Source organism: Empidonax traillii, unplaced genomic scaffold (assembly GCF_003031625.1).
Source record: "Empidonax traillii isolate 1590-97213 ecotype Southwest subspecies unplaced genomic scaffold, ASM303162v1 scaffold498:size1131258, whole genome shotgun sequence".
Lineage (NCBI taxonomy): Eukaryota > Metazoa > Chordata > Aves > Passeriformes > Tyrannidae > Empidonax > Empidonax traillii.
The window spans coordinates 85,561-111,731 of NW_020955691.1; the positions used below are offsets into that span (position 1 = coordinate 85,561).

General features: G+C 38.7%; 1 protein-coding gene across 3 annotated transcripts in view; it reads right to left on the reverse strand.

Moving 5' to 3' along the window:
• The window catches only part of RHOBTB1 (Rho related BTB domain containing 1), a 56,110-nt gene that overhangs the window by 2,013 nt on the left and 27,926 nt on the right, over nucleotides 1–26,171 (reverse strand). For all 3 annotated transcript variants that reach the window (XM_027896460.1, XM_027896459.1, XM_027896461.1), the window contains 7 exons: nucleotides 22,029–22,230; nucleotides 21,585–21,688; nucleotides 8,343–8,528; nucleotides 5,628–6,595; nucleotides 5,089–5,207; nucleotides 2,553–2,703; nucleotides 952–1,040 (listed from right to left, as the gene is read on the reverse strand). In XM_027896460.1, the coding sequence (XP_027752261.1) occupies nucleotides 952–1,040; nucleotides 2,553–2,703; nucleotides 5,089–5,207; nucleotides 5,628–6,595; nucleotides 8,343–8,528; nucleotides 21,585–21,688; nucleotides 22,029–22,220 (1,809 nt within the window). In that variant the 5' untranslated portion in view covers nucleotides 22,221–22,230. The remainder of the gene's footprint in view (nucleotides 1–951; nucleotides 1,041–2,552; nucleotides 2,704–5,088; nucleotides 5,208–5,627; nucleotides 6,596–8,342; nucleotides 8,529–21,584; nucleotides 21,689–22,028; nucleotides 22,231–26,171) is intronic.

The following is a 26,171-nucleotide window of genomic DNA, read 5'->3' on the forward strand; positions in this document are numbered from 1 at the left end:
GGCTGTGAATGGATTTCAGCATTCTGACTGCCTGCTATGATCTCAGGTTATGAACACATCATACTGAGGGAGGTATTGGGCACAGAGAATATTTTAACAGTAGTTAAAGATATTGCTTCTATCTTCAACCAGGAGAAAAAAATTAAAAGAAAAATCACCCTCTGTAAAATCAAAACGAAGTGAAGTGAGCTGCTCTCTCTTGGGAGGGGTTCAGTTCTGGTTTTCCAACAGGATTATAGGTATTGCAAGAGAGCCACTGGAAAACAGCCGCAGGAAATGTTACATGGTTGCCAGCCTTGCAGTATTTTAGTGCTCTTAAACCCCAGACTTTAAGCCAATCCGCAGCTGAATCATTAATGTGAAATCAAGAGTAATAAAATTTTAAAAATATTTTATCTTTTTCTACTGTATCTGGGAGTCTGCTGTATGATTCCTTTTGGAAAACAGCAGTGTTTAACTGTGAGCTGGGGACTCTCTTTTTAAATGATTTCTGGAACCTAAAGAGAATTTGCACTCTGAATTATCAGATGATTGACTTTGAGTAGCCAGTCTAAGTATTCAAAAACTGTTGCCTTTGCAATAGGGGTCAAAATAAATCTACCAGAGCTGAATTGAAAGGAAGGCAAGAATCAGTCACCATTACATTGCTTTTCATTTTACTGAACCATGGTCATGAGAACATGGAGCTTGGAAGTTCCACAATCAAGAAAAACTAAAATACATATATTTGAAAGACAACTCCTCTGGGATTACTTAAAGGGATGTTTCACCTTTGAACTAATGGAAAAACCTTCCTTAAAATAGAAGATAAAAGTAAGTTTTCTTGTCAGTCACTCTCAGAACTGCAGACTTTGAGGCACTAAGAAACAATGCTCAGAACCAGTAAGGTGCTAAAAGCAAGTGCTGCAGACTTGCAGACCAGAATATCTTTAAAAAGCTGTGTACACTGACCTGTGCCAATTCCAAATAGGAGAGCACTTCTCCATCTATTGCAACGCCGCTCATGGAGGCTTTTGTCAGCTCTTGTACTGCATGCTGTTCTGTTAAAGGAGAAAACTCATCACTCACATGGGAAATGATCACATTTCAAGGTCAAATCATCTACAGGTAACAAAGAATCAAGGTGGGATGTTCCTCTGGTGTTAACCGGCATAATGCACAGGTCACATTCACCCAGACACCATCAGTGGCTTCAGATTTGGGTAAAGTCAAATTCTCACCTTTAGAGCTGTGGCTTAAGGTTCTGTATCACAGTTATAAACTGACTCGCTCCACTGGAGCACAGTCCCGATGGGGATTTGCCCCTTTGCCTCAACCCAAACAATTTATTTTGGTTTCACGCAATCCTTATCTCTTTCTGACAGAAAGCAAGCCGGCAGTTAATAACCACTCACAGAGGGACAAAGTTCAGCAGCCACTAGTCTCTTTCTGGCAGAATGGACGGGTACAATATTCAATATAAATTAAAAATATGGATCAGCTGTCTCTTTAGGGTAATAAGAAGTTTTTAGGCAACAGTGCACTTCCCATTGAATTGTGGATTTATTAATGAGTATACAGAGCACTGACAGAGAAAAGGTCACATCAGGACCTCTTCAGACTTACAGATCTAGGGATCTAGATGAAGGCTGACCAGCTTCCCCCCAACAGTCACTTCAATTCAAGATTCTCCCTAACCCTTTCCCAGAACCATTTCCTAGAATCTTGGAAGTTTGAATGCGTTTTGGGAAAGGTTTTCTGTCAGTTGACTTGATTCTCCTGGGTTCAGTTGTTGGCAGTAGCCTTTGGACTCAAAATTATTTCATCAGGAATTAAACTGAATGAAATATTCTTAATATGCTGTACATATGTTTATGCTGCAATTACATTAAAAAAAACCCCCAAAACTTCAGATAAAATGTATGGACAAAATCAGGCAATAAAGATTTGGTCTGTCAGAACCAGTGAAGACATGAGACACATTCCCGATGCACAACTGAAGGAGAGCTAGGGTTTGGTATGTGATTAAATTTTGCCTAGATGTTGTCTTATAGATATATGTAGCTTTGCTTCATCTGCCTCTGAGTTTTGGCCTTGGTCATGTCTTCATAACATTGCCAAGTTACATACATAGAAAGAAACATGATCATCTAGATCAGTCCTGGCTCAGTTACTCTCTTTGAACAGAAATGTAAAATGCTGCATTTCGTTCATTACTTAAAAGAAAATCTGGAGTTCTTCCTGTTTTCAGATAAATTAACAACAAGAGAATGGCCATTACAATCCACAGACATCAGAATCAACGCTAAAGAGAAGGTTCACTCCCTCTGTTTTTAAAGCGCAGAAAACTTCAGCGTTCTGAGCTGATTTAGAAAGAAACTGAAAAGGGCAAGAGAAAGGCAAATACACTTCTCTATATGAAAATATCAATTTGTGTTACAATATCCCTCTCAGAAAAAAAAAGGAATTATTTTCTCTGACACTTGGGAAAATCTTGTATGTTTGAAAAACCATTAAACCATGTTTCAGCCACTGCAGAAGACACTGCATTGGACAAGGCCACAAATTCTTACCTGCAAGAGCAATCAGGTGAGGAAGGCAAAATCTATTTGCCAATGCAATTAACTCAAGTGTGTCCAGTTCCTGACTGGAGGACAGTTGCTTGGTATACAAGTAATCTAAAACCGCTTGCATGGAAGCCTTGTTTATGTTGGGAAGAACTACCTGGAAAAGATATTTAAGAAAAAAGTCTCTAATAATTAAGAGATTTTAATATAGAGGCCATATTTCACCTCTCTGACTTTGCTGGATTTCCTCTTTGTCTCTTCACATTATTTTAGGAATGCAGGGAAAACATTTTTCAAAACAGAAATTTCCCATTATAGTTCAAGAAGCTGCCAGCAGGTAAGCATACCTCCAGAGTCAGATCCTTTGCCAGTTTACATACGAGCAACTCAGTACCAAGTTGCTGGAATTGGATCCACATCAAGCAGTGAATCTGTTCAGTGCTTTCTAGCCTGCAAATGGACAGCTCTGTGGGATACATAAAAGCCACTGAGCACTCCTCATGACAAACCTCCCTTGGTAGATGTCCTGAGGAACGTAATCTATCTGCTTCTGGCAAGGAATATTCTGAGAATAACAAAAAACAAAGGATAACAATAAAACAGACTCTCAGTCTGCTTGTAAATAATCAAATTATCCAAGCAAAGAAGGTTGGGAAGGAATTAAGAACTGAAGAAATGAAGAAAAAAAATATATAAGCTGTTTTTGCCACACACGTGTAATTAGTGTGACCAGCATGGGATGAAGCTACCAAGGCTAGGACAAAAGTTGTCTGTTTTCTCCCCAGCACAACCCTAACTCCATTTCACTGCAGGGAGGCCTAGAAGAAGAAGAAGGACAGTTCAAAAGCTCCACTGTAACCTATCACTGTAGCATCTCAACCACAGTTTGCACACAAAGAACAGGGTAAAACTTGCAGGGCTGAAGGTTGCCTCCAATCCCTGAGCTAGTGGATCCCATCAATCAGCAATTTGCAACGTACATCTTCATAACTCAAGGAAGAGGTGCTGTCACTGAAGAACATGCTGTGGTATTCTGAAGAAATTGCAGGAAAAGAATGGCACAACACAAAAATAATAATAACATTATGATGAGGAATTAAACGTACATGCAACTCAATCTGACTGGAAGCAGTCAGCCCATACTTCCTGCTAGAAGGGGTTAAGTGTTGCCAGGTATTTGGTTGTTAAACTTCAGGGATTTGTGAATTTTTTTTCAGCTCTGCCTGGATGGGTGGGATCCAAACCCTGATCTGTTAGTGCTAAAGCATGGAGCCCTCAGGCATATCAGCCACTCCATTCTCCAAGTAAGAGCAGCTAGCTGTGAAACTCATTCATAATTAATATATTTTTGTTAGTGCAGAGAACTGTAAATTCAATGAATGAGTTTACAAAATTTGCCCTAAATACGAGAAAGGTAATATGTAAATATAGATGGTTTTATTTTTCGTAAACCAGTCAAAGGAAACCATTCAATTCATATCTACCTATATTTTAAAACTTCCAAAAGCATTACTGAATGCCTTAAACTCTACAAAATGGAAGCTAAATATTTTAAATTGGGAAGATAAGCTAAGACTGTTAAGCTAATCATTAAAAATAGGTTGGTAGAAAATAAATGCATATTCTTCACTGCCAAATGTTCCTTGCTAGAATGAAACTATGTATTTTTAATGAACCACTTGTTGAGTATGCCTCTGGGAAAGGAATTATGTTTACAGCTGTATTAGAAGAAGCCAGAAAAATCTAAGTAGAACAAAATCTTCCTGAATATTAAACACGAAAGAACTGAACTCTTCATATGAGCAAGACCCATGAGTATGGAAAGGAACAAGAGAATCAAAACAAAAATAAAACTCTGGGCATGGATAAAGCACAAGAAAGAAATATTAGCCGAGTGTTTGGAATCTGAAAAACAGACCATGAAGGCAACTGAAAACACAAGGCTTCTGCTGCAAAATCTCAATTCAAAGCACTGAGATATTTTAAATTATAGTGCATACCTGCTTTATTCCAGAGGACAAACTGATACATCACAGAATCTGAGCTGAGTTTCTACCAAAGTTAGTAGAACTTCTACTCAAGTTTGCTTTATTTCTACTGTAAAACCAGCTCCCTTTTCTAGTTTAGCACCACGTTCTTTAATGCTTTTTTCTTCAATTCCTTCATGAATGCTCGTGCCTCAAGTATTCTTTGTAATGCTTCTGATTGTATAAATGTATATTCACACTGCTTAAAAAATATTTTAAAGAAATTCACTAATTCATACTTAATTTCCCCCTCACCTCTATATTTAATATTTTAAAGGACTTTAGGTTTAAACACATGCTCCAATGCTGGAAGGAAGCTTTGTGCAAAAAGGATGTTACCTTCCTAGGCAACCTTATTCAATGCCTTAAGAAGAAAAGCATCCCAAGTTTGCAAGGGAAGAATAAAGACTGACTCCAAGGATTATTGCAACCTTTCAAATAGATACAGAATGATGCTTCCATCACCCTAAATCCATCAAACACTGTAAGCAAAATGGACAAAAATAGACAAATACCTCACTGTTGGAGCTTTCAATAAATGATCCTCCAAACATAGCAGACATCCATTCACAGCTACAGATCAGCAGTGGCTTGTGGGCCTTTATGCTTCCATCGTCCAATTTAAATGTCACATCTGCCATGGGAACAAAGAAACAGATGTGCTGCAAGGCTGTGCTTAAAGTGAAACTGTGCCTCCAGAATGTGTGTGTCACCTGCATGTTGTTAACCAAGGACTTTTTTCATTTCCCATGGCCCCCACCCCAAAAAATAACTTGGTTTTGTATAGATAAATGAAAAGCCTCGTGTAAAAGGGGGATATTGCACACTCAACACTTTGGAGAACTGGGTCCCTTCTTTAAAAGCTGTGGGTAGATTTTAAGAAATGAAACTACAGAATCCCAGTTTGGAACAGTTGGTCTGATTAACACTGTAATTTTGGGGTCATCCTCCCTGAACAACGTAAGCTGTCAGAGTTTTTGAAGTATGGGAAGTGAGAGTAACATGAATGAGAAAAGAATTAGTGCTCTTCCTGCTTAAGCATGTATTTACTTACCAGAAAATGTCCCTTTGCAAAGGCACTCTTTTATCCGATTAGCTTTTCTGACATGAAATGCTTTAGTAATCTCTTGATTCATGAAGGCTTCTTTATTCATAATATTCTCCACCATCATCCGCAAATCAAATACTTCCAAGATTTCAGCAATCTGAGCGAGTCTTGTGAGGTCTTTTTCGTTTTCATCCAGTTGGCCTGTGTATAAAAACTGCAAAACAGTTTTAAAAGGTCCGGCCTGCACAGACGAATCCATTTTTACCACAGTTACTGGACATGTCCGATTGGAGACGGGATTCACTTGCATTTCCTTGTGCACACTAACAAACCCCTTACCCCAGGATGACAGGGATCTTGCTGCAGAGTTTGTTTCACCAGATTCAGGTTCTAGCATGTTTAAAGAGTCACTGCTTTCTGGTGGGGGAATTTTAACATCAGCAGTTTTCAAGGAATTCTCATTACTGTCACTATTTGTCTCCGGGTGACTTGTCTGAACATCCTTATTTGTGTTTTCTTTATTACACTGCGTTTCATCCAAGTCCAGACTTTCCTCACATTCCATTAAGAAAAGGTCATAAAACTTTGAAGAGGAGGTAGCTAGGTAAATCTTGTGAGCAAAAATGCAGTCCTGCTCCTGGAGAACAAACATGACATCTGCACACAGTGGGCTGTCCAATAAATATCCAGCTTCATTCATGCTCGGCACGGGACACTCGGGAATTTTGATAACCGGAGGAGGGGCTTTCGGAGGTAGGAATGGAGCCTGAAGCAAAGGTTTTTGGACCTTCTTCAAATGAGATTTCCAGAACTGCAGGTGTCTCCTGGAGATCAGGGCAGCTCTAATTGCATTGTCAAAAACATCTTTAATCCCAAACTGGTCAAATACACTGGTTTCATAGTATGGTATCCCGAGTTCCTTGGCAACCTCTCTGCCTCTTTCTGGGGGCAAAATGTCTCCCCTTTTTATCGGCCTAGGGTTGAACAAAAAATAAACCTTGTCACACACAACAGTCATCAGGAAGTTATTCCAGAAAGCATGGAATTTTACAAAATGATCAGCACTAATTCCCTTTGGAAATCTACAATCATGACTCCACAGAGTTTTGGAATAGCACATACTTCTAATTTCATTTAAGTTTGGTGGTGTCTTTGCAGTGTTACTAAATATATGTAGGAATCATTTGCACGAAAAAGAGCAAGTTGCCTCTCTATTAAAGGGAAATTCAGAGTAAAAAAAGTTGAGAGCTTTCATTATTTAAAAAATGTCCTAACATCCCTTACTACTCAGATATTTTGTCAATCTTTCTTCATTTAAATGGAAATCCTCATGACATAAAAATGCCAAAAATATAGCTAAATATGAAATGAGAAATATTTCTTGAGTTTATGTGTTTTAAAGAAAATTATAGTAGCCTATGACAAAAGTGTAACTGAGCACACTCTTCACGAGAGAGGCTTTTTTGGCTGTAGAAGCATTATGTGGAAACTCATGAATTTCCAGAACAGCTCCAGTACGTGATGTAGGGTAAACAAAACCAGTAAAATGTCTGGGCCAGGATCCATTTTCCCAGCAAAAAAAAATCATCTCACCAGAAGACACAACCCAACAGCGTGTTCTCTGAGCAGTCCATATTGGGCAGACACAAGCTGGCACAGACTTAACACACCCCAGACAACAGCTTGCTGTAGTCACCAGCTAATAAATAACCAGTTCAGGTGGCAGAAGTCTGTGCTAGACATGCAGAGTACCAATTCAGTTTTATTAATGGTGAAATCAGGAATTAGGGCAGAAGAAGAGTTTGGAAAAAAAAAAATCAAAAACCCCCAAACATTTCCTTTTAAAGAGTCAAACAAAAAGCCCACCCTACCCATATTATGAAGAAATGTTTAATAAACAAACAAACATCTGAAAATCATATTGCCAAATCAAGAATTTGAATGCAATGCAATATCTTCTAAGGGCCCATAAAATATTAATTCGATCTCCTTACGGAAGTTAGTTACAATACAGTATTTAATTACGTGATCATGGATATTATCTCTTATTTTCATGAATCTGATCTCATTCAAGTTCCCATGAAAGAAAGAAATTAGAAGCAAGCAGGTAATTGTGAGATGGTTTTGTCCAAACATGTGAATGCCTGTCTTTTGAATCTGGCAAAGAAAAAAAAAAGAAAAAAAAAGAAAAAAAAAAGCTTCTCCAGAATGACCCCAAACTCTCTTTTAACATTAGAACCTTTTTAACATCAGAACTTTTAAAAGTTTAATTTGCAACCATTTTATTTTCTGCCATGATTAAGGATTACAATTACCAAAAAAAAATAAAAACTGAGAATTAAGAAAACTTGAGCATAATCTGCCAGTTTAAAACAGTACCTGACAGTAGGGATGATATACATGTTTAGGACATGCTACACATGTTCAGAAGGAGAAGGATATATATTAAAACCTTCAGTAATCATTATTATCTCTATCTTACTATAGTGTTCAGGCACCCAAATGAGTTTAGGTGTCCCACGTGTAAAAATATTGTGGGAAACACAATAACTGCAAGTGCTAAAGAACTAACCAACTCAGACAACAGAATCAGAAGAAAGCACATATATTCCTATTGTACAGAAAAAAGGAAACTAGGCTCTCTAATTTCTCTTTTGAAAGTGCTGTACTTGATTACCAAGGTGATTTCTTTTTTAATTCTTAATTTTGTTTAAACTTTACCTTGCCAGAGGCCGTCTGGCTCTGTTCACAGCCTCCAGGTCTGCATAGCGGAGATCGAGCTGGCAGCCCACCAGAATGACAGGTGTGCGGGGACAGAAGTGCTTGATTTCTTGATACCACATCGTTTTCACATGATTCAGGGAATTAGGATTAGCAATGGAAAAGCACAGAACAACCACATCGGACCTGGAAAGGTAACGAGAAGACATCCAATTAAAACTCCATGGAGGATTTTTGCCGCAGTTTCACCTGTTTTCATCACTACTCCACTCTACTCTTTGACAAACACACTGGCAGAATACACGTTGCTCGTGCAGAGGGTTGATAGAAGCTACACATTTCACCACAAAAGCATGAGAGCACAAAGCCACATACCCAGGAGCACTGCCTCTCTATTCCGAGAGATGATCCCTTTCCATTCTCTACTTTCACACCACAGTTATTCACAGGCTGTCATTGCCCAAGAAACAATTCTGCTGACTGGACACCCAAATTGCAGTTCAAAGATCATTGGTGCTTAGGAATCAGAGAGGAGTTATGCAAAACTTCAGAGCAGCCACACAGGCAGACACAGATCACTTCCAAACTTGTCACGGAGAAATACATTTACTGCACTGTTTTAGGGACTGAGGCAATGTGCTTTGCACAGAAATTCTCTAATATCTTTAATAAATAACCTGTTAGAAGGTCAAAGTACTGCAGAATGACCACTTCTACAATATCAGCAAAAATAAACATTACGGTGAAAATAAGGTCACTAGAGTGTACAACAGGACAGTGGCTTAAATTAGAGTAAGCATGACAATATTTGCAGGCTTTTAGAGGTTTCTAAGAAAAAAAAAGTACTTCACTAAATAAAGTTGCTTTATAAATTGTAAGTATGAGGATCAAGGCTGACAGCTAATCCACTGAACCATCGCCTGACTTTTGTCAGAGCTAGCACCCAAAGGCAGAGAAATGACTGTATATTTGTCTCAGGGCATTCCTAACTTGGGGCAATTTCATTATTTATCAGCTGGGATGGGATGTTACAAAGCAGTCCTCCAGCTCTTGGGTCTCTCATGGGGGAAAAAAAAGTTGAACTGAAACTCTTGAGAAAAATTGAGACAGGACATTTTGAGGAGGCAACCTATTGATACAGAACTGTCAGCAGGATAAGCTCAGCAGCACCATGTCTATCTCACTTCTATTATTCTTTAATTTAGTACCAATGTGTTGTGTCTGCAGTTTGTGTGATGTACAGAGCATCAGCAGTGATTCTTAACATTCACCTCTTAAATAATGAAATACCTCCTCAGTACTGCTGCTTTCTACATTTCACTGAGGGCACAGATATATCCAGCAAGACCATTTCTAAAGATAGCTGCATATACAATATGGGTACTGCTGTGAGCATAAATCTAACACAAGAGAAATGCTCCAGCTCCGAATTTCTCTCTTATATAAACTGCAACACATCTGTTATATCTAGGAATAAGGCCTTTTCAAACTGGAAAGTTATCTAGCAAATACTAAAATGCAGCTGATACACTGGTTTGCTGCATAGCTGAGGCAACACCCTGTAAACTCAAACCTGCTCTATTCAAGGTCAGGTAAGAGTAAAATCTTACAGCAGACATTAGCTCAGCTCCCAGAAAGAGAAATCAATGTACAGCTAAGATTAAAAAAAAAAATCTGTGTTACATGCATTCTAATCTGGTCAATTGTTGTTTAATTTAAGACCATCATGACTGCTGGAGCAGCAAGCACTGGCTGCCTGGCTGCTCCTCACTATAGCTAAGCATCTTAGAGAGACAGCCTGTCTTGTGTCCTTCAGAAATTAATACCTAAGCCAAGTAATTGCAGTCACGAGTATACAAGCCTCCTGACTTCACAAGCCACAGGACACACATCACATCTGTCAGAAAACCAAAAAGAAGCAGAGCTCCAGCAGGTGTTCACAGGCAGGTCAGTGCTGGGCTGGGCACGGATCTGGGCTCCTGAGAGAGCTGGGGGGATCTGCTCCCTGGACAGGGCTGGCCCAGACTATTCAGCAGACTGGCCTCTATATTTATTAGAGCCCTTGCCAAGGAAGTCTCATGTTTTTCTCTCTGAGCTCCATGTGATTCCTGAGCAGCTCATTGCCTCTGACCTTCCTTGGGAGACCGTAAAACAGGGCTGGGGGAAGCTCAGTTCTTTACCCCAAACTCACAACACACTAGCACTGCACTAACAGAACGCTCTGATCTGTCTTCTGAATGAAGAGAAAAACAGAAAAAAGAGGTAAAAAGATGTGACTTGCGCATTAAAACCTGGATTTCCCCATAAAATGAAGTTCTGTACTGAACAGAGAGAAATTAATGGTTCTGTGCCATGAACAGGACGGATGGGAAATCACTGGGCAGTGGCAGGGTTCACACCCTGAACCACCACCACAGCTGGGTCTGGTAGCTCACAAAATACAGACACTCTATCATAACAAATTAAGTTTTCATTCAAGTCATAAGCATGAGTTGCACTCTTAGTACAAACTGGAGACAGAAATATATGAGGAAGATTAACTGTCTACGTAGAACTGTGAACATTTGGGGAAAAATGTCCTTTGGAAATTTTAATTAAAATACCTACAATTCCTTTTAATGTCAAAGGCACATTTTACAACTTGCTAACATCGCAGTATAAAGCTCGGTTTGACATTTGTTCATAAAAGCCAGAACTTGTCAGGTTAAAATAAAGCATTAATATTTCCCAAACATTAAAAATTTACCAATGTTATTTTAATATTCTCAGGGAATGTAAAAGGATATGATTTAAAAAAAATGCCTAATTTATTGCCATTTTTGTGCAGTTACGTTTTGTGTTGGTTACCTGGAGAACGAGAAAGGATGAATCAGGTTTACTTCTGCTTTCTTCTTTCTCTCTACAGCAATATATTCACAACTACAAGCTGCACTTTTTTTAAAAACAAAATTTCATAGCCATTTCCCAGTAAAATTCAGGAACAATTCAAGAAACATTCCCATAAATCTGAATATCAAAAAGTGCTTTACAGAACTATAGAACAGTTTGGTTTGGAACAGACTTTGAAGATCACATCATTTTGAGCCCCTGCCATGGTCAGGGACACCTTCCACAGACCAGGCTGCTCAGAGCCCCATACAACCCGGCCTTGAATGATTCCAGGGATGGGGAGCCACAGCTTCTCCAGGCAACCTGTGCCAGGGCCTCACAACCCTCACAGGGAAGAATTTCATTCTAATATCTAATCTAAACCTCTTTCAGTTTAAAGCCTTGCCCTTTCACTAAGTGCTCTTGTAAAAAGTCCCTCTCTGGCAAACGCTTTATAACTTCTGCATCACATTCATCCTAGAGCACCATCCAATGGAGATGGGAACTAGATGCACTGCGTGCATCCACCATTGTTCAATAAAACAAATATATAAATATGTGTATATATATATATTGGATATACTGTTCTTTGATACTGAAGCATCAAGAGAAACAAAAATAAGCATCACAGGTAACTCAAGAAAGAGAAACAGGAGCTTGGATATCCAACACACTGTTGTAGATTTCGTGGTACCTGCTGAAAATCCATAACTGCTTTATTCTTATCGTCTACATTTTAATAGATTTATCAGAAAAAAATTGCAAATCATCTCTTCTTGTTATCTGAACTTCTGAACATAAGCATCACCAAAACTCCAAACTCCTGTACGCCTTGCTCTAGCGTTGTGATCAATCACCAATCAACAGCATCACCAGTGGAAGAGAACAGGTTTCTTTCTACTCACTGGGGCTCCAAACAGGGAAGAACACAATGTAGATGTGTGGGACTTGGCAGGTTATCTACAAAAAGGTAGCAGATTCTCTCAGCAGTGGGCAAATCAACCACCTCTCACATGTTTGTCACCTCCTGCCTCACATTAAAATGTAAGAGCGGTGTAAGAGTATCTGAAGTGCTCCCCTTGGAGTCACAGAAATGCAAAATTCTTAATGCAAAATATACACATCTGAAGTCAACCCAGCTTGGTCTAAACATACCTGTAGCCTTCCCACAGGAGATTCCTGTGGGCAAAGAAAGAATCTTACCACTGGCTGGAGAAGCAACCCATCTATCTAACGTGAATATTGCATGAATGCATTCAGTGGTACTTCCCCACACTTGGATAAGAACTTCTGATGGATGCAACTACCCCTTTTTAGACCTCAGGGAATGAAAAGAAACCTTCTAGACAGCCAAATCTCTGGCAGGAATGAGCCCCTGCTGTGCTGCCACTCTGTGAGCTCCTGGTGTGTGAGTTATGAACCGTATCCGATGCACAGTGAGCATCCACGTCACTGCTGAAAAGCAGCGGTACAGCACTGACAAAGACAACTTTATCAGCCTCAGGCTTCAGCAGCAGTCAAGCTACAGGTAGCCACTGTAAATGTCTGGAACTTTTTGTGCAATCAGTACGATGAGACATTCATGAGGTGGGAGGAGAAAATGCAGTGTATGAGCTATGGAACAAGCCTTTCTGATGATGCTACTAGAAGCAGCAGGGAAGTAAATGTTTAATATTTTCTAACTAGAGCTGTTTTGCATAAAATAGCAGCGGTTTGGGATTGAGATTTTGAAAGAATCATCTGCTTGCATGGTATGTGTGCTCCAGAGCTGCTGCAAGATGCGCTGCAGATGTACCTACACATTACATTGCAGGTACAACTCTCAACAAAAAACCGCTACGTATATTCCATCTTCACTTCATTCAATCTTATTTTAGACAGTACTTCAAGGAAACAGTCATGTTAAATGATATATATTCCATGGCAAGCGTATTTAAAAATTTCATGTTTTCTAGTCTGGATCTGGAGTTATAAACTGGCTCAGATACACTACCAGGGGTTTCTATCTCATTAAAGGAACAGGCTGCCTTCTGAAATGTGCACACTGCATTACCTAGGAAGAAGTTGCTCCCTTTAGTTTGTAGTTTACAAGTTACTGGGGAAAACTGCTGCATGCAAGATTTGCTGGTCATGTGTAAGGGATATCATCTGCCATACAGTCATGGAATAATACTGTTGAGTTTGGAAAGGGGAAGAAAGAAAGCTGTGAGGAATACAGAGTGAAGAAGAGATGTGTGTGATCTGAAAACCAAGGCAGGGAGTGAGAAGGAGGAAAAGGAGGAAGATTGAACTGCAATGCTATGCTATATTCTCATCTTACTAGAGAACAAGTCAAAAGTACATACTTTGTTTTAGAGAGCTTAACAAGAGTTAAATCTGACATAATCAGTTTAAGGATAGAGAAATTATAGCTTGGCAAGAAGTCTGTTGCACATATTTAATCAAATAAAACATTAAGAATAGACTTGGGGGGGGAAGGGGCTGTGGAAAAAAACAAGCCAGAGGATTTTTCCTATTATAGGCTTTGTTTTTCCCTATTTTTAGATATGGGCTTTTTTCTGAGAAGCAAGGTTGAAGTAAGGAAGTCTATTAGAATTTTACAGAGCAAACAGTTTGGTAGAGGTTCATCTGAATTGTTAGACTCTCTTGACTTTACCAGAACAGCCAATCCTTAGACATTTCTTTATCAATAAAAACTAGTTTTGCTTTTACTCCTTCTGCCCTTATTTTTTCCCCCTACACACTTTTCATAATTTTCCCAGGATTTCTCAGAGGTCAGCTGAACTTATTCAACTTGAGATCAGAATTTGACAAGAGCTATCTCTGCTCTCTACCTACATATCCTTCAACCACCTGAAATGAAAGACTGTGTAGGGCAGCAGCTTGAGTGCAAGTACCAGCTCCCAAGTTCCCAAACTCAGCAAGTTCAGGCCATAAAAGGTCATCTAAGAAATAATTTGAGAATCTCATTTGTGGTTGAACAAAACCCTGCTGTATCTCCATGTCAGTCCAGATACATTTCGAAGAGAGAGATTAACTCAGTTACACAACATTTTTCATGCAGGCATCTCACTGAGCTGAAAACAAAATTGCGCAGATAAGCAAGGCTGGTAATGTTTTAAGTGGACTCAGTTTTTAGTAAATGCAGTTGCAGCCATCACATGAAATGAGAAGAAATTCATTAAGTGACTGGTGAGCGTAACAAAATGACCTGAGGACACGGGACTTTATGTGCACACACTCAGATGAGAGGCTACAAAAACTAAAATGCAGGGGGTGCCTGGCAGGTGAAGAACTGAAGATACCCAGGTAAGGCAGGGCTCTAAGACCATGCAGTGCCCTGGATGTGAGCAGGAGAATCAATTAGTTCTATACTTTACCGACAGCAGTGAAGCTTCTTAAGCACTGGTGTAATGTGCGAAACTGTCAAAATGCCCTGAAATACATCCAGATGTTGTGGTGAGTCCCATGCAGGTCTACTGCTACCATTTCTGTAATGTCATTTTCAGTAGGAAACAACAACAAATAAAAGAAGAAAAAGCTACCTTCAAGAAAATTGCATATTTTGAGACTGGGCTTCAAAAGTGGAAGGAGTTTTCCCTTACATTCCTTACAAACAATACATCACTCTGAAATGTTAAGCATTTTAAAATCTCATCTGTGTTCTTTAAAGTACTTGCAGGAAAACACTGGTGCATTTACAGACAATGACAAAAACCGCTTTGATATCACAAAGGATGATTAAAATCTCATTTTCCACTGCAGAAGCTTGTAAGAGCTACTCCTATGGTACAAATGCCTTATTAGCAATAATGCTAAAAAGAATAGCAAAGTTGTGTGGAACTATGTAACAAAAGGGGAAAAAAAAGTAATTTAAGGACTGCTTGCACAATCTTGGAATTTGGTTTATTTTAGTGCTGGCTATAAGATCTAAATTCACACATAATTCTGGTTCAATATTTACATATGAAAAATTGGTGCCAAATAGAACTTTGTGGTTGAAACTGTCTGCCTGCAAGGTACCCCAGCATGATTCAGGGCCAAATTTTGCCAGTAGACTCAGGAAAGCTCTCTTTGGAATCAGGTATATGTGTTCACCATAACATACCAATACATGCCTTCTCTTTTCTGGAGCAGAGATCTCAATTACTGCATTTCTAATAGAGGAATAAAAATTCTATGATAAATACAATACTAGAGATGGTTAACTGAGGCTGAAATGCTGAAATATTCTGTGTATCCCAAGCAAAGTCGGGGTTTATAAAATAAAATGTAAAACCTGAGATCAGTGGAGAAGGATGAAAGAAAGGGCTGGAGCGAGAGAAGGCACAGGGCTGGCTGGAACATGTCTGATCAACTCAGAGAAAACATCAAAACTCACAATATAATATGAAGGGACTGAGAAGAACATAGCTAAAAATGCTTTTGTAAGATATGTATAAGATTTAACAAAATAATGAGAGATAAATTCATAAAAAAATAGAGACACCAGAAACATAAGGGAAGGTGGGCATTCTGATCTTATTTTGGTTACTGTAAGGAGGTTGCTTACAGATGAGAACTACATGTTATCTCTCTACAGAGAAACATCTAATTTTCACCAAAGACACTGCAAAAGTATAACTAAAAGAATAAATGAACCATTTATTTACTCTGGGTCTTATCCTCTAAAAAGAAAAACAGGAAAAAATGATCAATGACAAAAACACACTGAGTTGAAATATAGTAAGAAGAGATTTAGTGAAAACATCATTTGAAGTAGCACATTTAGAGGAAAAAAATTACTTCCAGGTAGTGATGTAAGGATGAAACAGAAAAAAAAAAATAAAGGAGAAGGAGGAAGATCCGAAGCCAGGTCTCAAATTTCATTAAAAGCGCAATTCCTTGTAAGTCTTGCTGAAGAAGAAAGGGAGGTAAAAATGCAGATAGGAAGAAATAATGATAAGGTTTGGTTTGCATCCAGCGTGAGAGTGACTTATGAAGTCACACAGGACATGGAAACTGAATATTAAGAAATGCTAGATGTATATTTTCTCTGTGGAGAAAATATGGACTTTCATATATTTTGCCTTTTTTGGACTATCACCAAAACCAGCTTCTTTCTCTTTTTTGATTTAAATTAAACTAGCAAGAAATTTCAGCTGGCAAGTTGATGTCACAAAGTTATTGAGAAGAACTCCCTTCAAAACAGTCGTGACTGGTTGTGCAGAGTGTTTTCCATAGTCTGACATATGTATGAGGAAACCCAGACTGAGATCCTGAGACCCCTGGAGCAGAAAACAGCACAAGGAGTCCACCTAGCACCTATTCACAAAGAAATGATTCACTAAGATCAAGATTTTGACAGAAAGTCACTTCCCAGGTTTATCATTTCTGAAAGATTTTAATGTTGCCTTGCAGCCTTTTAGAATAGAGCCCAAATGCCCTCTTTTCACTCAGCCCCTGATTTAGGAGAGCAAAATGGAAAGTGATGCAATACTATAAATAAAAATTGACGCTTTTTCACTCCAGTCAAGGGAGGCCTAAAGGATTAGAGGTGTCCTCCTACAGAGAGACTACAAACACATCGAGTGGAGCCTCAGGCCCCATCAACAACCTTCTGGCACACACCTTTTTAAAGAATGAAGGATTCGTAACAGAAATTCCATAACAACCTCTTTCTACTCACAGTATGGAACCACGGTGGGATGCAGCAAAGAAAAGCAGATCTGCATTAATTTCACTGGTTTGAGTATATAAAGAATATACTATCCCATTAACTGAGTGAAAAAGCCTCAAATGTTAATGTAGGTAATGGAAGAAGAAAATACTAGTGCATACACACACCATATCAGAATAAAGTTAATTGGGAAAGCTGTTTCTGTGAACCTCTCTGCTTATTCTAGTCTGTCTTGGGCCTAAGTCATACTCAAAAGAAAAAAACACATAAATATATAAAAGAATGGCTTTTTCCAGGAGATCTTCAGGATGACTTGATGAAGAACCTGAGTAGCTTATTAACCACTGCAAAAATAGATGGGGAGGCTCACAAATTTGGGTAGTTGAAGATGATTTGAAGATACTGCATATCAGTTTTTTTGTGGCAGCAAAACAGCAAAAGGAAGCAGCCAAGGTGAAAGAGATCTGAAATTACTCTGGATTCCCATCAGCTGACCCTTTGCTAACAAAGCAAAAGACTGTTCTGTGTCTGTTAAGTCCTGCTGCTGTAAAGACACATCTCTGATGATCCCTTCCAACCCATGACATAGCTTGTGGGGCACATGGAAGGTGAATAATTATAAAAACAAGGACAGTAAAACTGCAGGGGAAAGTGTGGCCTTTCATTCACAAAGCACTTCTGACACCTCAGACCTCCTCTGGTCCAAGGGAGCTGCTGGCCCATTCTCAGCTTAGGCACAGGTGCTGTGTGACAGAGGCACTGATCTAACTAAAGGCAAACCCAGTAACTCTGGGAAATCCCCCATCTTGCCCTAATCTCACTGAACTTGCTGAATGCAAATACCATTTTATGCCAAAGCTACCTACTTATTATTTTTTGTTTTGTTTTGTTGTTTTTGGGTTTTTTTAATAGACATATCATCATTATTATCCTTTAAGAAAAAGAAACATAAAACAAAACAAACCCAAAGAGATTGGTGGAAATCTTCAAACATCAGTGATAAACCCCTGTTCTCATGGACCATTTTCAGCAGCATTCAGAAGGTCTATTTTTAGGGATTCAATTACATTGAAGTAACCGGTTAAGGGAATTGTAATCACACAGAAGAAGTGGGATGCATGTGATCCTCTGTGTACATACAACATCCACAAGGCTTATGAAATCCATTCACAGCAGAGGAAATACTCTAAACATATTTTAAGAGGCTCTGTCAGCAGTTTTACAGCAAGACTCATTCACATTTGTAAGTCATGAAGAAAAAGCTGTTTTCTGTCCATGCCGTATGAACAGATTTTGTTTGGTCTACAGCTCGTATTTAAGTTGCAAGTAAATAAATCATCCTGCCTGAATTAGTTGATGAATCCCATCCACGGTATTGAGAATAAATATTTGATTGGGACTGAATTAACTCTTTGCAGATTTGTGCTCATGTTTACATATACCAGAGCTGCATGGAAAAAATCCCCAGGATACGTAGGCTATTAATCAAATTAGCCAAACACGTTTACCTGAAAAAAATAAAAAATAAAAGGATGCAAAAGGCAAAAAGAAAAAAAAAAAGTGCAAGCCAGCTTCTAGAATTATTTTGAACATTTGATATGTTGACACTTTCATTCAAAACCAGATTGGACAGGAGGATGGAGGATAGTGAATCCTGACAAGTTGAAATGTAAATTAAGATGTTTTCTTGTCTTTACACATGCCTCCCAGAGAAGCTGCTACAGAATAACAACTTGGGCTTCAAATGAAGTTCACACCTTATCTACAGGCTTAGACAATACAATTACATAGCACTGAGATGAGATTGTTAATAAACAAAGAGGTGACTGGGAGCTGGAAATCAATACATTAATCATAACAAAGACATTGTCATTTTACAAGGTTTTGGAGTGATTTTGCACCAAATAAAGCCCTATGGGAGAATGTCAATAAATGACTGTTTGGCCTCACAGCCTAAGCGGAACTGGATACTTCCAAAACTAAAGCACAAACTTCAGTTTACGGGGTGGGGAGCGGGAAGTCATGCTGTAAGTCTCTCCAGCCACATCCCCCTCACTCCCTTAAGCTGTTCCCAAAGCTCCCAGAGGACTGTCATTATTAAACCAAACACCACACAGCAAAAGGCAAGCTGATCTCACTCTGCACACTCCCATTTTAAAGGATGGCAGTAGAAATATTAACAATTCCATCCTCAGCGAAATGTAAATGTTTCTCTCTGTCATAGGAAAATAGTGGAAAACAGATTCCTTTTGTCATTCTCATGTTTCTATCTGTGAAAAATAAAGAGTTAAGAAGGATTTATCTTTGCTCCAAGTCCTATTAACTGTTCACCTGTCATCTATAGCATAATCTATTTATGTAACACTTTGTAAAGCTGCATGAAGTAAACTTTTCCAATGAGCAGCAGGTGAATTAATGACCTGCTGGTTCTTCTTACACCACGTTTAGGACAATTAGAGGTCTTGCTTGAATGTTTGCTAAAATAAACCTTGCCCTGCACAAGGGGCATATGCATAAAATTTTTTTAATGGAAACAAAGGATAATATTATTGTGTGATCCTTCAGACAACAAAACATGGGGCGCTAGTAGGTTTGGCATAAAATGCACCTGTCACTGTATTGCAAGATTTGACATAGCTGACTAAACTGTAGTTCAATGTCCAGAGACAATATCAAATAAATTCCTATCAATGTGAACATTCAACACTGATAAACTCTTTTTCAAATGCTAAACCAGATAAAATACTAAACAGTTTGTTTAAAATGCAGCATTAATACATTTCAAAACAAAGTACCTATCACTGCTTACTATCGCCAAAGTTTACAACTGAAATTTTATTTGTAGTTTCTTTAGAGTTTTCAGTCACTTTCTTCATTAACACACTTGCAGGAAAACCACTAACAGGACAGCAGGTTTCCAGAACAGCCTTATAAATTAATTAGGGTATAGAAAACCTCATTCTACACAAGTTCAGTTCTGCCAGCATCACAAATGAGTTGCTGTGTTCATATGCTTAATCCACGAGATCTCAAGTTATTCACGTCCTCCTTGGAGTTTGCAGGATTAGACTCTAAGCATGTTGTTTCCTCCCTCTCCAGTCCTGTCAGTAAATGTGGGATCAGAGTTCAGAACATGCCTGATTCTGCTCTCCTAATCTCCAGTAATCTTCTCAGTGACACACTATCTGTTGCAGAATATCGGGAGGCCACATCAAAGTGGAACAGTGAGTGGAAACATTAAATTGCGTCCAAAGTTATCAATGAAGGCTCCATTTGCTGCCAAAAAGGTAAAACAGTATCTATTCACAGTCTCACTAAACATTAAGTCAATATTGCCTAAAGTCAGTAACTTCGCTCACAAAGCTGATTACAAATACTACAGGTTGTGTAGGCCAGATGTGTTGTTACTTCAGCTTCTCACAGAAAATTCCAGGTAATTCATGGCTCAGTGAAAAATCAACTGCCACAGTGCTGTACACAAAGGAGGGTTTGCACAAACCATCATATAGAGTTCCACAGTGTGAAAATTTAATGGGTGGATTCAACCTATGGAACCCTCTGGAGCAGTTCTAAGGGGCAGAGAATAAAAAAGAGCATCTTCCTTCGAAGTCACTTGTGTCATCAGGTAGCAGAGAGAGAAGAAAAACAGCAAGACAGTACGTTTTGGCAACACAGAACACAGAGCTGGGACCAACACTCTACAAAGAGCATTCCCAGCTGGAAAAAAAAAAAGGAAGTATCTATCTGTGAAAGTCTGATCACCTGCAGTGACGGAAGCAGGTATGAAAAGGTTACGAAAAAGTTCAACAAGGTGAAAGGATGTGTGAGGACTGAGACCTCACCCAAATGTCAGTTATGAAAATATATGTCCAAAGCCCCTCTTCGGCCCAGTGTTTGCCTAATATGGCTGTTCTGCTGCCTGTACTGCCACAAAGCCAGATCTAATTAAACAAACCAGAAAGACTATCACTGGTTATGGTCCTTGTTGAAACTAAGCTGAACTTCTACACATTATATATATATTTCCACATAAAAATTATATATAAATTATATAATTTATATATACGAAAATTATAGATATATAAATCATGCTGGAAAAATCTAGATTTCATTAGTTTTCCTTTTATTTTTTTTTTTTTTTAGAATTTCCAGGGTTAATCCATTTATCAACAGACACTTGATTTTTCTTCTGTAAATATCTTTTCCTCAGTTTTAATTAAGAAAATATGGAAGAGCCTCACCTTTCCTGAAACCGGCTCTGCTCTCAAGAGGTTATCTGCCCATTCAACATCACAGGGTTTAATAAAATGAGTATCTCATTGTGTAAGAGTGATATTTCCCAACATCTCTTCTTGTTACTTGTTATGCAATTCTATCATGCACTGCTTATTCAGGCAGGGAATGCTGATGTTCAATTTTGTAAAACTACTACCTTATTTTGGAGAATGTTCTTTAAAATTCAAAATAGGACAACAGTTGTTGACAGAGCTTAGCAGGTTGTTCAAGGAAACGTAGCGTAGTAAAACTATGCTGCTTTTTAAATATTTATATCTTTTTAATCCTTGCAGAGGATAATCCTCTTTGCAGTGGGCAGGAACATGAATACCCATGATTGTTTTTAAGTCCTTCCTTTTCAAAAGTCAGATTTGCAATTTATTTCCGCCCTAAAATTTTAATGCAAGTACTTTCTTAAAATATTGCTGGGATCAGTTTACCTTCCGTAAGCAAAGCGCCTGTCTTTGTGGTGGTCCCCAAATGTATCCCACAGCCTGAGGGAAACACTCACTTCATCCACAACATCTCTTGAGCGTTCAAGGACCTAGAACAGAGCACACATAATGTTCTCTTTCCCTCCATCAAACAAGCACATTTCTAATTAGCCCCATAAGAAGCCCCAAGGCACACCAGGCCAAGAGTCTATTACATGTAGTTTTCACCAAATGCAGTGTTTCATAAAACAGGCAGAATATGCACCTTCCTAAAAATAGGTTTGATAAAAAATTTACTTCAGAATGAGAGGTGTATCAGACCATGGCTCCAATAGAGATCACTCATAAAATACTCGTGAGCTCATTGCTGCATCCTGACAGAGCCAATAAATAACAGTCCCACCTCCCAGCATGTGCTCCCCACTGGGTACACCTGCAGTCAGTCCTCACCTCTTGGCAGACACGGTACTGATCAATGGCCCAGACGGTTGGAACGTGAGTTGCCAGCAGCTGATACTGAGTCAAGGTTGTGTTGCAGGCTCTTGCACAGATCAGACGAGTCTTCCCCACTGCATTATCTCCAACCACCACACACTTGATAGTTTCAACGTTGGGTCTTTCGTAGTCCATGTCAATGTCCATTTATCAAAAACTGTAACAAGACGATTAAACTTGTTTTCTACTGCTGTGTGTAAACAGAGCTATCCAGAATCAGAGCCTTTTACTTCCAGTTTTGAGAGATGCCTGAAGAGGACAACCTCTTAAAGAAAGGCTTGTAGTAAACTGTACCCAAGTGAGCTGGCCAGCCCTTTAAATGCCACTCGGTTATGCAAATGCACAACTATTTTGACCGCGGTTGGTTTTTGCTGTTCACATGCTATTTTCACTTTGGTTTCTGTAAACACAAGCCTGTTTGCAGAAGATAGATCTTGGTGAAACAAGGACAGCTAGCACAAACTTACCTCTTGCTAATACTTTTTATGCCAGGAAGGAAAAAAAAAAAAAAAAAAAGGCTGGACATCAGTTGGTTTAACCTGAAGGATACCAGTATAAACTTGCCTTCCACAATCCTACCCATTCAGGACTTGATTTAGGGCTGTCCAAACAATATTGGTAACAGCAAGTCACACAGATGGCTTCAGCACACAATAAAACTGAGTTGTAAGGTGACTCCAGAGACTGTTCTCTACAAACCACAATTCCCCATTATATCCTGTATGCATCCCATACTCCTAATTTTCCAAGCAGAAGTTTGTACAGTTCATGGACTTAAATGAAAGCAGGAACTTGCAAATATACACGTATACCTAAAAATACTTTTTGACATGACAATGGAAAGTGAAGATACTATTCTCATGGAAAAGTTATTATTGAAACTATTACCTAAACATCCTATGGCAACATATTGAACATATGCCTGGATACAAATGCAAGCTGGGAAAAATGGGTATTTCAAAAAATAAAACCAACTCATGTATGTTTACTACAGTCTGTCATTTTCATATGTGGGATCATAGTTTGATATATCTGAATTTGGTTTTCTAATGTCTGGTAATCTGCTGAGCAATCTGGTCTCTGCCAGGGAACTGTAATCAAGGAGGGAGAAAAGGGAAAATGCAAGTCACAAACATGTTCAGGAAAGCTTGCCTAATAATTATTTCAGCAAGAAAACATACAGCAATTTAATTGACAAAACTCAGGTCATCATCTGAAATGATGGTGTCCTTTTTCCTCAGAAGAAAGCACTACAGATAAAGAAAACAAATTATTTGTTGTAATACCTTTTTAATATTCACATCTCATTCACACATTAATATAGAATATATATTAACTGTCAGGCTGTTTAAAATAACAGATATAAGCTGTTTTGGTGTCCATTTTTCACTGTCAGAAGCACTGAGTTCTGATTTAAGAAAAGCAAGTTTAGTAAAGGCTAGTCAAACACTAATTTTAACTGTATTCTTTCATTATTTAACCATGAAAACAAAAGTCAGTGTTAGAACTAGATGTTACCTATTTAGATAAAATTTTGAGTATGGGCTGCATGCTAGCAGCTATAATGGCTAAGGTACAGATGTAATCTTTATTTACATGTGGATGGAGGAGTTATGGGTGACACAGACGGCAAGGTGCAAGGGTGAGTTTATGCCACTACTGGGTCACGCTGTCATTTTGTCACAGACTCTGAATGCTCCTGGAAATGCTACAGCACAGACCAGCACAAAAGAGTTATCCGAGTTATCCTTTAGTTATCCATTTTAGAGTTACCCTTCACTAGACTGAAACACAGGCCCAGAAACTTTTCATCCTGGCACAAGTACGTGGTTGCACAACTAGAACTTTGCAATCTGCCAAATGCAGAGCAAATAACAACAGGGCTTCAAACACACACACAGAGTATGTAAACCCTAATGGCCTTGTGATCCCAACCTGCTGGGTCGGCACAGGGGTTGGAACTGATAGGGACACAAAGCAACTAAGATACTGCCTTTATCCCTTCATCTGAGTTGTAACCTGCATCCTGAAAGGTTACCAGTCTTGGGGTAAAGCACTACAGAGACTTCCAGTTGCCTGTGATCCAATCACAGCTGCTTGCTGGGTGCAGGCTCCCATGAGGATGAGACCTGGGATAGCCTGTGGGCTCTGGACCCTCTCTGTGATCCCAAATATGAGAACAGAACTCAGAGCTAACTCCTCTTGCCTCCTCAGCATCCTCATGAAGAATAAAGTCATGATATAAATAACAGTACAAAACCAAGATGGTTTCTTCCACATGACAGAGAATGAGACATGTTTCTAGCCCACAGCCTCATAGGCAGGGCCCTGAATGAGTCGCAAAAACCCAAGAGCTTTCAGCATGGGATCTTAAAAAGTTTCATTTCGAGTCTGAGAATAAACAGCAACCCCCTGACATATTATGTGGTATTAAATTACTTCATATTTTATTCATGCATGGACTAGACATCACAGATGGAATGTGGAAATGTTTACAAGGCTAGAAAACAAAATGAAGGAGTGAGGCTAGCCAGTGTGTCTGGTTGGTTTTAAACTACCAAGCAGAGATGCCAAATCAATTTTTCTTCCAACCCAATATTCCATTAAAATGCTGTTACACAAATTAGCTGAGGATTTTTATACAACAATTTGATTTAAAAATTCTTCAAAAGTTCTTGAATGGTAGTTCTGCAAATATGGGCTTCAGTCAGTCACAAAATATGTATTAAGTACAAAGTCTGGAATTTTAAAAAAAATTTCAAGAGGATAACAAGGCCAGTTTAAAATTAACAGGCAAAGCTAAATAAAAGTAACTACATAAAACAATGCAGTTATCTGAGAGTCCTACAAAAGGAACACATGAAAAAAAAAATTGGAAATTAATTGACTTTTTAAATTTTCCGATATACTTACTAACTTAATTAAAGCAAAGTTATTACAGGGCTCAGACACAGCATGCCCAAATGCACTGCTGTAGATCAATGGCAACCTAATGAAGACATTTTTAGCATGACCATACTGCACAGGACAGAGATTAAAATAAACTGGGAATAAAAACAAAACTAGAGCTTTGTGGATATGGTAAGGAAAGTTCTTAAATCCGCTCCATTATGTATAGTGTAACTATGTATTAAAAATGCGGATCATTTTAATACTGTTTACTACTTTTCAGGAGTGGATTAAAGCAGAAATAGTTCCTGAAGAGACTGACAGACAGAAGCCTGGAAAAATATGTAGACAACTCAAATAAAACCAGATGCTAACAACAAATTACAGTGTAAACAATTAGCAAAACAAGTTGATTAAATGCTTACAAATGTAGCCAGAAACCTTCTGGCTACTGGAATGATTAAAGCCAGGAATATGTGCAATATCTAAAAAATACAGCCACAGTTGTTTTTTTTTAACGTAGCCTCTAAGTTAAGCTTGTGTTAAAACCTATTATATAATCACACTGATTTAAAATGCTAAACATGTATTTACAAAACTTAAATAAAAAATCGACAACAATGAAACAACTGGATTTGAGCTCTGAAAGTCTGGTAAAATCTGGGAAGGCACACTGGAACAGAAACTGAACTGGTTAGGCAAGAACAAACCAGCACACATAAAGATTAAAAAAAAGGCATAACATTCCCAGACCACTGCAAAACTTGCTAAAACCAACGTACAACCTGCAATAGCTTAGTTTACCAACAAAAGAAAGTAGGGTAAAGCTCAGAGGAAAGTTACTGGAAGCGTGACCAGTCTCAGAGAGGGCACTGCCAAAAAAGCCAGAGAAAGACAGAAAGGCCATCAAATGAGGGGCAGCAGAAAACCCACTAAGGAAAAGGTCTGATCAGAAATGGCTGTTCCCAAAAGAAAGCAGCACAGGATTCAGCTCCTTAATCCAGTTCTAAAGAAAGATGAGCAGACGGATGGAAATGAAAGAAGATACCCGTAAGAATAACACAGGATCTCAAAAATCTCTTAGGATGTTTCTATTTTTACATTGTCACCTGTGATTGTTTGCAGATGAAGGGAAGACTATGACAGCCAAAAATCAGGAGATGTGAGTAGACTCAAGATCTAACATAAAGCCATTTAATTCATTCACCT